The 15,628-nt window shown below is 36.3% G+C and overlaps 1 protein-coding gene across 1 annotated transcript in view; it reads left to right on the forward strand.

Annotated features, from left to right (window-relative positions):
- LOC150092758 (low-density lipoprotein receptor-related protein 2-like) overlaps positions 1–15,628 on the forward strand; it is a 599,453-nt gene that overhangs the window by 327,197 nt on the left and 256,628 nt on the right. The window contains exons 14-15 of the mRNA XM_090414271.1: positions 2,703–2,888; positions 13,957–14,151. Coding sequence (XP_090270397.1) covers positions 2,703–2,888; positions 13,957–14,151 — 381 coding nt within the window. The remainder of the gene's footprint in view (positions 1–2,702; positions 2,889–13,956; positions 14,152–15,628) is intronic.

The following is a 15,628-nucleotide window of genomic DNA, read 5'->3' on the forward strand; positions in this document are numbered from 1 at the left end:
AGTCATATGCAGATTTCTGTGATGAAAGGATATATATGTGGAAATGAAAAGCTGGTGATTATGGCAAGCTTAGGAGACAGCTTGGAGCTATGATATGGATTGAGGAGTTGAGTGGTAAGGAAATAAATGCTGCTTGGGAACTGACAAAGAAATACATAGCAGTATCAATGTGTGAATGTATTCAAAAGGTCAAAAGCCTAAATAAGGTAGGTGTAAAATTGATGAACAATAGGATTAAGTATGAAATCTGGAAGAAGATGGCACTTTGATGGCTGCACAAGATGAATAATGGTAATAATCGGATGTAATTGTGAGTGGGGTTTCACACTTTCCTCGAGTTGAGAGTAACCATGAAGTAATCACCTGGGTTGTGGGTAGTCATATGCAGATTTCTGTGATGAAAGGATATATATGTGGAAATGCAAGGCTGGTGATTATGACAAGCTTAGGAGACATCTTGGAGCTATGACATGGATTGAGGAGTTGAGTGGTAAGGAAATAAATGCTGCTTGGGAACTGAAGAAATACATAGCAGTATCAATGTGTGAATGTATTCAAAAGGTCAAAAGCCTGAATAAGGTAGGTGTAAAATTGATGAACAATAGGATTAAGTATGAAATCTGGAAGAAGATGGCACTTTGGTGGCTGCACAAGATGAATAATGGTAATAATCAGTTGCAAGAAGAGTATAAAGAGCAGGCCAGGAAAGTGACTATGTTGGCAAGGACAACAAAACATTGTGCAGTACAAGCAGAAATTAGCAAATCAGGCTAAGAAAAACCCTTTTGAGTTTTTTTGATATGTGGCAGGTTGAGGGGAAGATGCTGTTAATGGATGAAAGTGGGAGATTGTCGATTGCTACAGAGGACATAGTCGAGGGGGTTCAGTGAGCATTTCATCATGGGATTTCATCTTCAGTGTGAAATCAGAAGCTGAAATGTAAAGAAGAGAACAAAATGTGAGAAGATTTAATGGTGAGTGAGCAAGAGGGATATGAGGACTTAAGTAAGCTATATGTGAATAAGGCAACTTGATGATATATCACCACATGTCTTGCAGGAATGTTCCAGTGAGTTAGCGTCATTTTTGGCCTATCTGTTTAACAAGAGTCTTGCAATAGCACATCCCAAAGGATGGATGGAAGGCAAAATTGCTCCACTTCACATCGTGATAAGGCTAAGGCAACAAATTATGGGCCAATCTCTATATCTGAAGTTGTAAGGTATTGGAGAAATTCGTGAGATATAGGATACAAACTTAGGTTGATACCAGTGGTATTCTTTGTGCTTGTCAGCATGTGTTTATTACAATGAAGTCATATGTTACAAATTTATGTTCTGTAAGAAGGTGACAAATGTATTGGACAAAGAAGACGCATATACAGTGGTATGCTTTGATTTTTCAAAGGCTTTTGATAGATTACTACGCCACAAGTTGGTCACTAAACTGAAGCAGATGGGATTGAATGATAGAGTACTGAGTTAGATAGTTCTGGCTATCTGATAGGTATCAGCAAGTTATATAGAGAGGCAATATCTCAAAAGAGTAAAGCCACTATTGCTGTGTGACAAAAGGATCAGTTTTGGACCGTTATTTAATTTGTATATTAATGATATTAGTATAAGTTTAACTGGTGATATACAAATCTTTGCAGATGATGCAAAACTGGAGAGAGTGATGAGGAATCAAGCTGATGTTGTGCCCATAGATGAAGTCTTGAAGAGATTGTATGAGTGGCAGCAGTATGGAACTATCAATTCAACGTTGGCAAGTGAAGTGCTGAAATTTGGTGGTAAACAATGGGATGCAAAGCATACTCTTGCAGGGAAATTTTGGAGGAAGTTGAAGAGACAAAAGAAGCCAAAAAAAAAAGGAGTGGTGGTGGATAGAGATATGAAATTCAGAGGTCACATTGCATAAGTTTTGAAGACATCGCACCAGGTCATGGCAATGATGCAGAGGACCTTAGCTTGTAAAAATAAAGAAGTTCTGATTCCATTGTATAGGGCCTTGATCTGGCTTCATATGGATTATTCTGCACAGATTTGGTCCCCTGGTTTTCATGGTGATGAGGATATTTTGGAAAGGGTCCAGAGAAGACTAAGGTCATAACTGGTCTGTGTGATATGAGGAGAGATTAAGGGAATGCAGTTTGCAAAGCCTTGTGAATAGGAGGAAGAGAGGGGATAGGATCGAGTCATTTAAGTTGGTCAAGGGTTGTTAACAGATTAACGTGGAACAAATTTTTCATAGAATGTGGTAAGGAGTGTAGAACACAGGTCATACTTAGAAGTTATATAAGGAGGGTGTGAGCAGGGGCATAAGAAGTAGGTTCTTTGCATGCAGAGTGGTTTGTAAGTAGAATGCATTTCCTGACATTGTGATGAATGCTGATACATTGAATGAGTTTTTAAGCATGGTTTGATGGAATTTGTAACACTTTTTTGCTCCCATGCTGAGTCTGTAGACTATTGAGGCCTAGTGTTAATAATAATTCCTGTGTGCTGCTTAACTGTTCTTTTTAATTATTCTGCTTTTGTTATATAAGGAGAGAGCATACAAATGTGTCAGGATCATTGCATTCTCTCCCTAGGATTGACAGACAATAACTGTCATTGTCTGTCAATCATGTTTCTTTAATGTGTATAACTTTTGGCCAAGTTGATGTCATAAAAAAAATATAATTTTTTTATGTGTTTTAGGGAATTACTTAAGCATCACATGGATGCTGTAGAAAGCATGGATTTCGATTGGATTGCTAGAAACTTATACTGGGCTGATGCTGGTAAAGGAACAATAGAAGTGGCAAAATCAGATGGTTCTACTAGAACAATTTTAGCAGAGAATTTGAAGCATCCTGTTGACATCCTCCTCTATCCAGAAAAGGGGTAAATAAGTATGTGTGTGTGCGTGCGTGCATTTTTGTTAACTATGTGTGTGTGTGTATATATATATATATATATATTTTTTTTTTTTAATTTTCATTAGTGAATAAAAAAACATCAATATCAGTTCATTAGTGGAGAACACACACAAGTTTTATATCCATATTTTTGTTGGAAGAAATGCTGAACAGTACTGAGCAGAATGTGAGTGAAGTAACAAGAGAATACAATTAATAGGATGCAGAACTTGAAAGTAGAGTAGACAATGTTGAAATGAGTTCAAATAATATGCATCATATGAGGGTGGTCTGAAAAGTTCTCAGCCTTGACCGTTGATGGCAACACTATTGGCAAGATTTTTTTTTCTAAGTTGATACACATGTCATAAGCATCCAGGTGATTATCGTGTGGTTATAAAATTCTTTGTAAAAGAAGGTTTAATGGCAAAGGAAATTGATTCAAAGTTAATAGGAGTTTATGGGCACTCTTCTCCTTCATTTTCAACAATGAAATGGGCTGCCGAGTTTAAACATGGCCGTACCAGCCTTGAAGATGATCCATGTGAAAGACGTCCAAAAAGTGTAACAACACCAGAAATTGTTGATCAAGTGCACGATATGGTATTGGATGACCAGCGAGTCAAAATGCATGAAATTGCTTAGACTATTGGCATTTCTAAAGAACATGTAGGATATATTTTGCATGAAGAATTGCAAAAGAAAAAGCTTTGTGCAAGATGGGTGCTGCGCTTGCTCACAGCAGATCAAAAATGCACTAGTATGAAAATCTCTGAACAGTGCTTGGAGCGTTTTAACAAGAATAAAACCAATTTTGTGTCAATTTATTACTATGGATAAGACTAGGATTCCCCGTTACACACAGAATCCAAACAGCAGTCAAAACAGTGGACAGAAGCCAGTTGTTCAGCACAAAGAAGACAAAGTCGGTTCCTTCAGCAGGAAAGGTCATAGCATCGATGTTTTGGGATGCTGAAGGCATTTTGTTTATTAATTATCTTGAAAAGGGTAAAATAATAACCAGGGAATATTATTCCAATCTTTTAACCAGACTAGACGAAAAAATTCTGAGAAAAGACCCGGTTTACAGAAGAAAAAAAAATCATCTTTCATCAGAACAATGCATTTGTCCACAAAGGTGTTTTGACAATGGCAAAATTAAGGGATCTGCACTATGAATTGTTGGAACATTCACCCTATTCCCCAGATTTGGCTCCCTCTGACTTCTGTCTTATGTTCACATAAGTGCTATAGTAATGGTTTCTATGTCATTTTTGTTTACACAGTTCATCTTGAGAGACTTCATACAGTGTACTGTCTGCAAAATGTATTCTTTACTGTTAGTGAGTGGACTTTAGTTTAAAAGCAATAATAATGAGCATGCAGGAAGTGTTTTAACAGCATGATTGCTAGAAATGCCAGAAAAGTCAATAGATGAAGTGGTAGACATAACAGAACAGGCATGATAAAATGTGAGTTATAGAGAACTAAATGATAGGAATGAGAGTGAGTACTTTGTTTGTTATAACTTATCTAACGTCCTCTTTCTCAGAAACCCATCCTTAATTCTATGATTCATCTAATTCATCCCTTTGTTATTTATCCTTCATGTTGCAGTTTGCAGTATTACTGCAGATATTGAACTAACATGTGTGATAGGTTCTGATGTGGAAATAGATGAACTGGAGATGCATAGTATATTACAGAACCTTGATGTGATATAGCTATGGAATTTGATGGAATATTGGCTTGTGCTTTATGAGAAGATGCTAGGAAGTTGACAGTACCTTGGACCTGATTTCTTTAATTTAAATTTCAACTCTGAATTGATTCCAAAGGAGAGTGGAAGAGGGGGGAAATAGTTCCATTGCATATAGGAAGCTCCAAGACTATTTTAAATTATTGACTGATAGGAGTTTAGATCAAATTATGACCTACCCCTTCCCAAATTGTTTTGGGAAGGGGTAGGTCATGTTTCAGTAATTTACTCACTTTTTATAATAAAGTGAAATGCAGTTGGATAAAGGGGTTGACTGTGTGAATACTTTGGAGATATTACGACTCTTTGCAAAGACATTTGAAAGATACCACATGGAATGCTGTTATAAATTAAAGCAATGGAGATATGAAGCTAGTTACGTAAATAAGAGAGTGGTTGATTGATACACACCAGGAGAATGCCTGTGACTAGTGGTGTAATGCATTGCTCTGCACTTCATCCATTGCTGTTTAATTTGTACATCATTGATATAATGTACAAATTAAGTGGAAATATTCATGTTTGCTGATGATGCAAAATAGAGTAGAGCAATAGTTAATAATGATTTTAGAGATCTTGCAAGATGATTTAAATAGACTAACAGTATGGGGAAGAGGAGAATGGCTGTCAGTGAAGTGGTAGACATAACAGAACAGGCATGATAAATTGTGAGTTATAGAGAACTAAATGATAGGAATGAGAGTGAGTACCTTGTTTGTTATAACTTCTCTAATGTCCTCTTTCTCAGAAACCCAACCATAATTCTGATTCATCTATTTCATCCAGTGACAAAGTGTAAAGTTATGTATTTTGGAGTGAAACAATTACCAGCTGTGTACTATATTAATGGAACTGGGCTGCAGGAAATTGATGAGATTATGGATTTGGGTTTGCTGATGGGCTGTGAGTTAAAGCTCATAGAGCTTGTTTCAAAAGTAGCTAACATTGCTCATAGGATTAATTAGCTATTTAAAAACACACTAACAAGCAGAGATGAGATCTGGATTGTCCAGATCTTAGTCACCCAGGTTTCCTGAGGATGGGGAAGTCAGGTGGATCCAGAGGCAAGTGACCAAGATGTTGGTAGGTCTATGAAATGCTCTTTAATGAGGACAAGTTACATATGTGTGGGATACAGAAATTGGTTGATAGGTAAAAAAAGGAGATATGATAGACAAGTTACTTCAAGGTCAGTATAGAATTGATACAGGGGAAAATTTCAGTACAGGACTAATTGGAGTTGGGAAGAATTAACGGTCATCATTGGAAATTGAGCAAGATTGCAGTTAGCAAGCATGTGAAAACAAAATTTTTTGCTTACAGGGTAGTGAATGAGTAGAATTAATTGCTGGAGTCAGTTGTGAGTGCTTTGTCTGTGAATGTGCAGAGATATAAAATATTACAGGTATTGTGCAAATGCCACTTAGGCTTGCTGAAATGTTTGGGACTCCATGGAGATGCTTATATAATGATAAAAATGGATGAGCAAAAATAATTTAGTGAAAGATAGAAGAAAGAGATGAATGATTCATGCACAGCAGTGTATGGAATTTCCATTATTTAGAATTCCCATATAATGTCAGTTGCAGAGTACAATACTATTCATCAGTTCTGCAGAGGAGGTAGTGAAGATAAGAAAATTCAAGTAATGGGACAAAGACACTGAAAGCAGAGGTAGTGCTTTTGAGAAATCTCATCTTCCCTCCTTGAAAACAGTTTATTTTCAAGGATGATTGATGGATGAGGTTGTTTAGTATTTGGTTATAAGAAGTAAACAAGCAGGTGAGTTAGTGGTAGTTTTAAAAATTATTTGGTTTGACAGAAAGAGAATGTTAGGAGGAATATCCAGATAAGTTAGAGAGGAATGAGAAGCAGGAAAGTTAGTGTGCTGCCTAGGTGTGATGATTGATGAGTGAAGATGGCAAGGAAATGTTATGATATGTTAGCAGAGCTATGTGAGGATAAAGAAGTACAATTTATGAATGTGTATGATGAATTTCAGGGATGAATGTAATAATTGGATTTTATAAATGCCATATTGTATTTGAATGGATTTGATGCTAGTCATCTGGAGATGAAGTCTGTAGAAAAAGAGAGAGAGAGAAATGGTTAATGGTAATGGGGATCTGAGGAAGTAAGGATATATGAAGCAGCAGGAGAGTGGAATAGATAAGGAGAGAAGAGCACTATGAGACCTGTGGGAGGACGGAATGTTAAGAATGAGGAAACAAGTATGTAAGCTGGAAGAGGGGAATTGGGTGTACATTGACATTTTGTGGAGAACAAGCAGTTGTGTATGGTTAAGATAAAAAGGAGATGGCTTTGGATGCCTGGGGATCAATAAGGTCCCATGGATCAAGGTCTATCTTAAAGCAGTCATAGCTGCTAGGCTGCATGTATAGGACTGGTTATGGACCATATTTGGTCGTGAATTTCTGCAGTATACAAAATGGGGTGGGAAATTTGTTGCGCTAATTGAGTTGATTTGACTGAATATCATGGATATTATCAGGGGCTATTACTAATATATGGTTGTATGAAAATGCTGTACCGAAGAGAATGGAAAGGTATATATCTTCCATTTTCAAGGAAGGAGGAGGGGGGGTTACTTTTGATAGTAGCAGAGGAGTTGTGTCCACTTGGATGGAAATGCAGGGAGAAATGTTGGAAATGGTTGGAAATGTTGAGGATTATAAGGAACTGATTATTGGATTTTATAGGAAGATTGCTTTAACAAACAAGAGGAGAGAGCGATCATGATTGTGACTAATTTAGAAATAGATTGAACTTCAGAAATAAACACTGGAGGCAAGGAAAATTAAATATCTTGAATTTTGGAGGGACAGTATGGCAGTATGTACCTAAGGGCACACAAGAATCACAAATCTTAGATTTGGATAGTCTTGCATGTGTAACTACAGGGCAGGTAATTATGAAAAGATCAGGCAACAAATAAGGAGTTAAAATACGGAGTTAGATGGAAAGCAAAGCATTATGGAATGAGGAGTTAGGTGGCAAGGAGGTTCAGTACTTCTTGGGCACTCTCCAGTTCTTTCACTGTATGCTTAACAATAGCCATCTTTCAATTGCAACAGCAAATGTGTTAAGCTAAATGGTAACAATATCAGAAACATAAAGGATTTAAAAAAAAGAAAAAAAAAAGAAACTGCTATATGAAATTAATAATCACAATAATCCAAACTTTGGGAATAGAATCTTCTTTGTTACAATGAAAAATTGGAAAATATAATAAATAGCATTTTGCAACTTTATTTGAACAACCACACTATGTGAAATAAATAAAAAAAATTGTGACAATTAGTGAGAAACACAAGATGGGCTGTGTGAAGCATCTTAACTGTGAAAGAAGGAGAAACCACTTTTAATTGACAGCACTGAATTCTGTATTGCTCCACTCTGGATTTGACTAAGAGGGTGTGAACACAGCAGAAATGGAGAGTGTTGAGAAACATAATCTTTTATATTGATAGTGAAATACTTGAACTATTTTTATAGTAAAAAAGCGAAAATGTTGTGGAATAGATCTTAATCAGTGATCACACAGCATCTGCCTTTTTCTCACTCATCTCCTCTTTCCATGCTATAGCTCTCCAGTTGTCTCCTAAACGTTTTGCAATCACCAGCCTTATAATTCCACATATATCCCTTCTTTATAGACCTTCTCACATGATTGACTGCAACCCAGGTAATCACTTCATTTCATGGTCACTCTCACAACTGGGGGAAGATTAGACACTCCATTCACAATTACATCCTTTGATGATATAACCAGGTCTAAGACTCTTAATACTCATCTACCCTCCATTACCTATTGCAGAGCTTGAAGATGATTAAATGATTTCATTTGTACATTTTGCCTTAACAGACGGATTATTATTATTATTATCTTAAGACCCCATCAAGTCAAAGACTCATCTAGGAGGTCACTTGTCTCACACACACACACACACACACACAGCTTATCGCACATGCCTTAAACACATTCAAATTCTCTGCAGATACCATACTCTCAGGCAAGGCATTCCAATCATTCACAACTTTGCATGCAAAAAACCTAGACCTTGCTTCTCACACCCTTGTTCACATCCTCGTTATACAACTTCCAGGGATGACATATTGTTCTCTGCTGATCTCCCACCATTTTATGAAAAACCTCTTCAACATTGATCCTATAACAACTCCTTACCAACTTTTACATCTTTTCCTCCTATTCACTAGACTCTGTAAATTTCATCTTCTCTACCTTCCTCATATGCCGGTTTAGTTGGCCAAATGGTTAGCATACTCGCTCTCCAGCTAAAAGGCTGTGGTTTCGAATCCCACCATGAGCATGGATGTTTGTGATTGTCTCTGAAAATACTAGTGGTGATGGTTTGTGGTAGCTGACGTTGATGTAGATGATAAAGGTAGTTGCAGTTGGTGGAGACGAGAGTTGTAGAGTAGGTACCCCTCCCTCTTTGTAATAAGTCTTTGAACTCTCTAGAGGTGATATGTAATAATAATATTCAACATTCCAGAAATCAGAAACTGTCTTAGTCAATCGTCCATGTACCCTTTCCAACAACTCTTCATTCTTTTGAAAACCAGGAGATCAAATCTATGCACGCTAGTTACATATGGCCTAATCAAGGTCTTATACAATGGATCAAGAATCTCCTTACTTCTACAAGTCAATGTCCTCCAGATCATTCTCAGAATTTGCTACACTGCACTCACAATTTTGCCATTGTGTCCTCTAAATTTAGATCCTTATCCACCATCACCCCAAGATGTCTTATTTCCTCCACCTCCAACAATATATCCCCACGAAGCATAAATTCTAGATCCTATCAGCATTTCTCAAATTTTAAAATCTTACATTGAGCAACAATGAAACTGGCATCCCCACTCCATTCCCATTCACTCAATCTATTCAAGTCTTCTTGTTCTTGTAAGGCAACAACATCTGCTCTACTCTGCATACTCCATCCCAACATTGCATCATCTGCAAACAACTGAATATCCCCATTAAAATCTTTCCCAATATTATTAACATCAATGTTGAACAGCATTGGCCCTAAAACAGATCCCAGAGGCACACTACTAGTGACTTTCCTCTTCTGGGATATTGCTCCCCCATACACAACTTGCTCATACCTATCAGATAGTCAGTCTCCAATCCAAAGCACTACTCTAATATCCAACCCATCCACTCTAGTTTGACTATCAAGTTATCATGCAGGAATCTATCAAAAACCTTTGTGAAATCTAAGTATACTACTATGTATCCTTCTCCTTTGTCCAATGTCTGTTACTTTGTTGTAATAAGTAAGTAGATTACCTAAAACATGACTTCCCTCTAGCAAATCCATGCTGTTCATCAAAGATAATACCACTGTTGTCAACCCAATTCTGTATCCTGGTTCTCACCATCCTCTTCAATACTTTAATCATGACAAGTGACACACAGATAGGCCTATAATTTGATGCTTGAGTTCTTTCACTTCCCTTATGATGCAGTAAAATCTTGCCTTCCTTCCACTCCTTTGGAACTTAACCTAGTGCAAAACTCATATTAAAAAAAATATGTCAAGGCAGATGTCTCCCTGCACATTCCTTTGTAATATGTGGTGATATATTATCAAGTCCCACAGCCTTATTGGCTGTGGGACTTGATAATTTCCCCATATACCTCTTGCTCACTTACAGTTACTTTCTCCACCTCATCATCAACTGCTCTCAAACTCGCCATGATGTCACATTCTTGTGAATGTGACAAAATGTCATCTCAGTTATTAATAGCTCTTCTGATGATATGACCAAATCCAATCTAAGACATCTGTCTCTCAAAAATTCCAGAAATTCCATTCCCTTATTACTACATGCATTTTCCTCTTCCCAACATATACCGCTTTAGTTAAAATCTCCCATAACAATCATTCTTCTTGCAGTTGCCAAGCTCAACTGCTTAAACATCTCCTGCTCCCCACCTCTCTGTGCTCCTTGGCTTGTAGCAACATCCTACTAAATATCCTGTCTTGCCCACCTCTACTTCACACTATATGCTTTCAAAACCATGAGTGTCGCTGCCTTCCACAGCCTCCACTCTTAGAGACTTAAGTCATCACTTATCATAAGCAGTACTTCACCACTGCGTTTTCCCTTCCTATCCTGCCGAAAAATGTTCTACCCTGCTATTTCTATTCCTGTTATCAGGATGGCAAAATGTTCTGTAAGCTGTATGAATATTGAAATGGTTGTTATAAAAGGAAGCAGATAAGATGACGTGAACATTAAAGATAAGGTTACTCTGCTTGTCTGGAGTAATTTCTTTGAAAGATTGCCAAGTGCAGTAAGAATGGACAGAACAGTAGTTTAGAATATTCAAGAGGAATGCATTTATGTTAGCATGTCAGTAGAAATAGCACAGGAAAAACTATCAAACTGAAGTGTGGAAAAGTAGCTGGAATAGATGTTCAACCAGAAATATGCAAATATGGAAGGATAAACATTCTACAGTGGCTATACTGGATGATTGGAGTACAGCTCTCATAGTACTGATTTATTAAGGAAATTAAACTGAATGTAAGAATTACAGAAAAATTTCCTTACTGAGTGTTCCAGACAAGATTTATGGTTTATGTGAGCATAATTGGTCAAGAAGAGACTAAGAAAAAAAATCTTGGAGAACAGTCTGGACTCAGGGCAAATAGGGGTTTTCACTTTAAAGAAATAGTTGAGAAATATAACAAGAATCTTCATTTACGTTTTGTAGATCTGAAAGAAAAAAAAATACATATACCAAGTTGGCGAAGAAAATACTGTTCAAAATACTATAATTGTACTGTGGAAACAGGGTATATTGAGGGGTGCATAGTCTCTGAGTTGCAAGTCAGCAGTTAGAATTAAAAGAAGTACAGGAAGATGATTTGATGTAAAATTAGTGAGTCAAGGGTTCGTAGTGTTTCCACTTATGTTCTTCAATATATATGGATCACGTTATATTTGTAACAAGCATTAGGCCTGATATCAAAATTGAATATATTCAACTCAGTTCTTTATTGTATACAGGTAATGTTATAAGTCTGACACATTCTGTAACTAAATTGAATATCTACTGTAACATATTTGGTATGAAAATCAGCCATAAAATGACTGGCAGGAACATTGAAAACATCAGTAGCATCCTAAGTGAAGAGCCTATAAAACAAGAAAACATTTCAGCTCTTTAAGCAAAATTTTTAGTGAAGACAGCAAAATAATGGATATAGAGACAACATATATCCACTTCTAGGGTGATAGAGAGTCAACTGAAAATATTCATATGGAATAAGAAATAAACTGGTCCAAACACTAAAGTTGCTATCTACACGAGAGTGTTGAAACCAATTTTAACTTAGTTGTTAAGATCCTGGAGAAATTAGTGAGGGAACTGTATACAGCATTGGACAGATGAGGGTAATGTTATCTCTGAGAGTCAACATGGATTTGTGAAGGGGGTGCTCTTGTTTTAGCAATATGCTAGCCTTTTCTAATAAAGTTACTACAAGAGCAGTAGATGAGGGAAAGGCATATACTGCCATTTTCTTGGACTTAGCGAAGGCATTTGACAGGTTGCCACATGATAAACTAATATTTAAGTTGCAGCACCTGGGTCTGGATGTCAGGTTAGTCAACTGGATTCAGGATTGGCTGTCCAATAGGTATCAGAGAGAGTTGTGTATGGTGGGGCAGTTTCAAGGAGGCAGAGGGTTACAAGTGGGGGGTCCCACAGGGCTCAGTACTGGCACCTGTATTGTTTAACCTTTATATCAATGACATTGTCAGTGGATTGCAGGGGGAATTTCAGTTGTTTATGGATGATGCGAAGCTGGGAAGGGTTATTAGTAATAGTGCAGATGTGGTAGCACTGCAAGAGGATTTGAATAAGCTAGACAGATAGGCAAATGAATGGGGATGTCGGTTTAATGCAGCAAAATGTAAGGTCTTGAGGTTTGGGAAACATCGATGGGACACTGCATACTTTATGGGTGGAGTTATAATGAAAGCAGTAGGGGAGACAAGAGATCTGGGGTTGATGATTGATAGAAACCTGAAATTTAGGGGACATATTGCAAAGGTGGTGAAGGTAACACAGAGGATTGCTGCAATAATGAGAAGGACAGAGATAAAAAAGTTATCATTCTGTTGTATAAGACTCTGATCAGACCACACTTAGACTATTGTTCTCAGATTTGGTTCCCAGGATTTGAAGGGGTTAAATTAACTGTAGAAAGGGTATACAGGCAGATAACGAAGATGGTTTCAGGACTGTAACATGTCAGTTATCTGGATCGGCTGAGGGAATGTGAACTGCAGAGTTTGGTGGATAGAAGAAGGAGAGGTGATATGATTGGATTTAAACTGTTGAGAGGTGGTTACAGGGTTGACACTGGGGAGTTCTTTTGCTTGGTTGAACAGCTGGAAGGAGTGATGACAAGGGGTCATCACTGGAAGTTACGAAAGGAAACTGTGAGCAAGAGGGTGAGGAGTGGTTTCTTTGTATGGAGGGTGGTTTAACCATGGAATGCATTGCCTGATAGAGTGGTGAGAGCGAGAACAGTCAATGAGTTTAAGGAGTGGTATGATAGACTTTGTGTTTCCTAGGAGGGACCTCCCATGATGAGTCTTGATTGACTTTGTGTTTCTTAGGAAGGACTTCTTGCAATGAGTCTTTTGACTCCATGAAGGCCTGAATAAAAATTATAATAATAATAACTTATGGATCTGAAAAGCTGTTAAAAATAACTTTATCAAAGATCAGAGGCTACGGTATAAGAGTTCTAATAAAAACTATGGAGAATTAACAATGCCAAGTTCCTTCCTTCCTTTTTAATATGATTCTGCCATGGAAACCATCTGTTCGTTCTCCATAATTTTTGATGCTAGGATGACATTAAAAGACCTGGAGGAAGGAAACACTTTGTAGTTTCCTTCCTCCAGATGTAGTGAGAAGCCTTAGAAGACCAAAATGTAACATCTGACAACATTACAACAACAATATAGCCTGATCCTTGTACTATCATAGTATCTTGTACACATCCATGGAGGATATATATCAGGTATTTGATTATCACCATTTATTTCTGTATAGAAAAAAGTAATATATATATATATATATATATATATATATATATATTTATTTATTTATTTATATTTTTATATTTTTTTACTTATATAAAAAAAACAGTGAGAAAACTACTTTACTCTTTAATTTTTGGATTTTCTGTTTTGATATTGGGTGTTCTACTTTCAGGATAATGTTTGTAGCAGTATTTGATCTCAATCAGTATATAGCAGTTTTTGATATGGATGGCAAGAACAAAAGAGAACTTGTCAGCAATATAGCCTATCCTTTATCACTTTCTCTTGATCGTTTAGAAGGCAAGCTATTTTGGGCTGAGGAAAAACATGGCTCTGTGTTTTCAATAGAATTGATTGGAGCTAGAAAGTGAGTACCATAGGACATTAGCTAAATTTGAGATTTTAAAACCTTATTAAAATTCATATTGGATTTGTCCAGCTTTATAATAGTATGGAAAATTATCTGGAAGTAATTTTTATATTATGTGAAAAGGTGGTGTATGATAAATATTTTCCTTATCATACAGACAGGTAACAATAAAAATATGAAATGCTTTTCCATAACTATTATTTTCAGGAAATAACAGCGTATATTAAAATATTAATTATATTATCATAGTACTTTCGTATATTTTGGCAAAGTTACATTGCCATCATCAAGGATTATAAAAGCAATTATGTGCATGCAGGCATTAATTACTGGGCAAATGAGACTGAAGAAAGGCAACCAAAATCAGGCCTAGTCCTTAATGCCCCCCCAGGGGGATAAATTGGATGTACTTGTGACTTGGATTACTATGGACAAACAGGAAAATTTGTTGACATCTACCTTATAGGAACATAAAAAATATGTTTGGCACTATCATTACAGCAAGTTGTGACTAGCAGACCATGCCTTTTATACTCCTTCACATGGGATCAAATGGAAAAACAAAATTGCTACATAGAAGATATAATTCACAGAGACTATTTTTGAAATCAGCAGCTGCTTCAAAACATTCCTCAAATTTCAAGTATTGCTTATCTGTTTATTTGGGAATCAGGCCTTGGAGGTGTTATTTAATAATAATAATTTCAATAATGGAATACTGTGAGTTGGCGTAATTGAAATAAAATAAAAATGAAGGAGAACTCATAAAGAACTTATTTAATGTAAAATTTTCACCTAAGGGTCATATTATCTTCCATACAGGATTATAGAATGTTAATCAAAGAATAACACAAATTCTAAAAAAGTGCCACTTTTTTTTTTTAGTAGCTAATGTAAGATAACTATAAAAGCAGTCAATTTCATACATAAAATAATAATGATTTTATATATATATATATATGTGTGTGTGTGTGCGTGTGTATGTATATGTTCATTTTTTATATAAACTGACTAAAAATCCTAGAATTATAACAAATTGAGATTTATTTGAACACAACATGTTTCGTCGCGATCGACTTCATCAGGTGTTAAGAACATAGAAAGCTATTAAAAGACACTGAAAAAACATTGAGACACTCTAAAGCTATAAAATTATAAAGCTATAAATTCAACTGTAAATTACAGTTATTATGAACTTGAGCTATAGTCCGTGTTAAAGTTCTGTTGTTGTACACCTGTGTGCATCTGGTTCCAGATACTGCAGATCTCGTGGAACCATACATGCACAGGTGTACAACAATAGAACTTTACCATGGACTATAGCTCAAGTTCATAATAATTGTAATTTACAGTCGAATTTATAGCTTTCTAATTTTATAGCTTTAGAGTATCTCAATGTTTTTTTTTTTGGTGTCTTTTAATAGCTTTCTATGTTCTTAACGCCTAATGAAGTCGATCCCGATGAAACATGTTG

The sequence above is a fragment of the Typopeltis vanoorti genome, chromosome 25 (assembly GCF_054136105.1).
Source record: "Typopeltis vanoorti isolate ZY-2024b chromosome 25, IOZ_Tvanoo_1.0, whole genome shotgun sequence".
Classification (NCBI taxonomy): domain Eukaryota; kingdom Metazoa; phylum Arthropoda; class Arachnida; order Uropygi; family Thelyphonidae; genus Typopeltis; species Typopeltis vanoorti.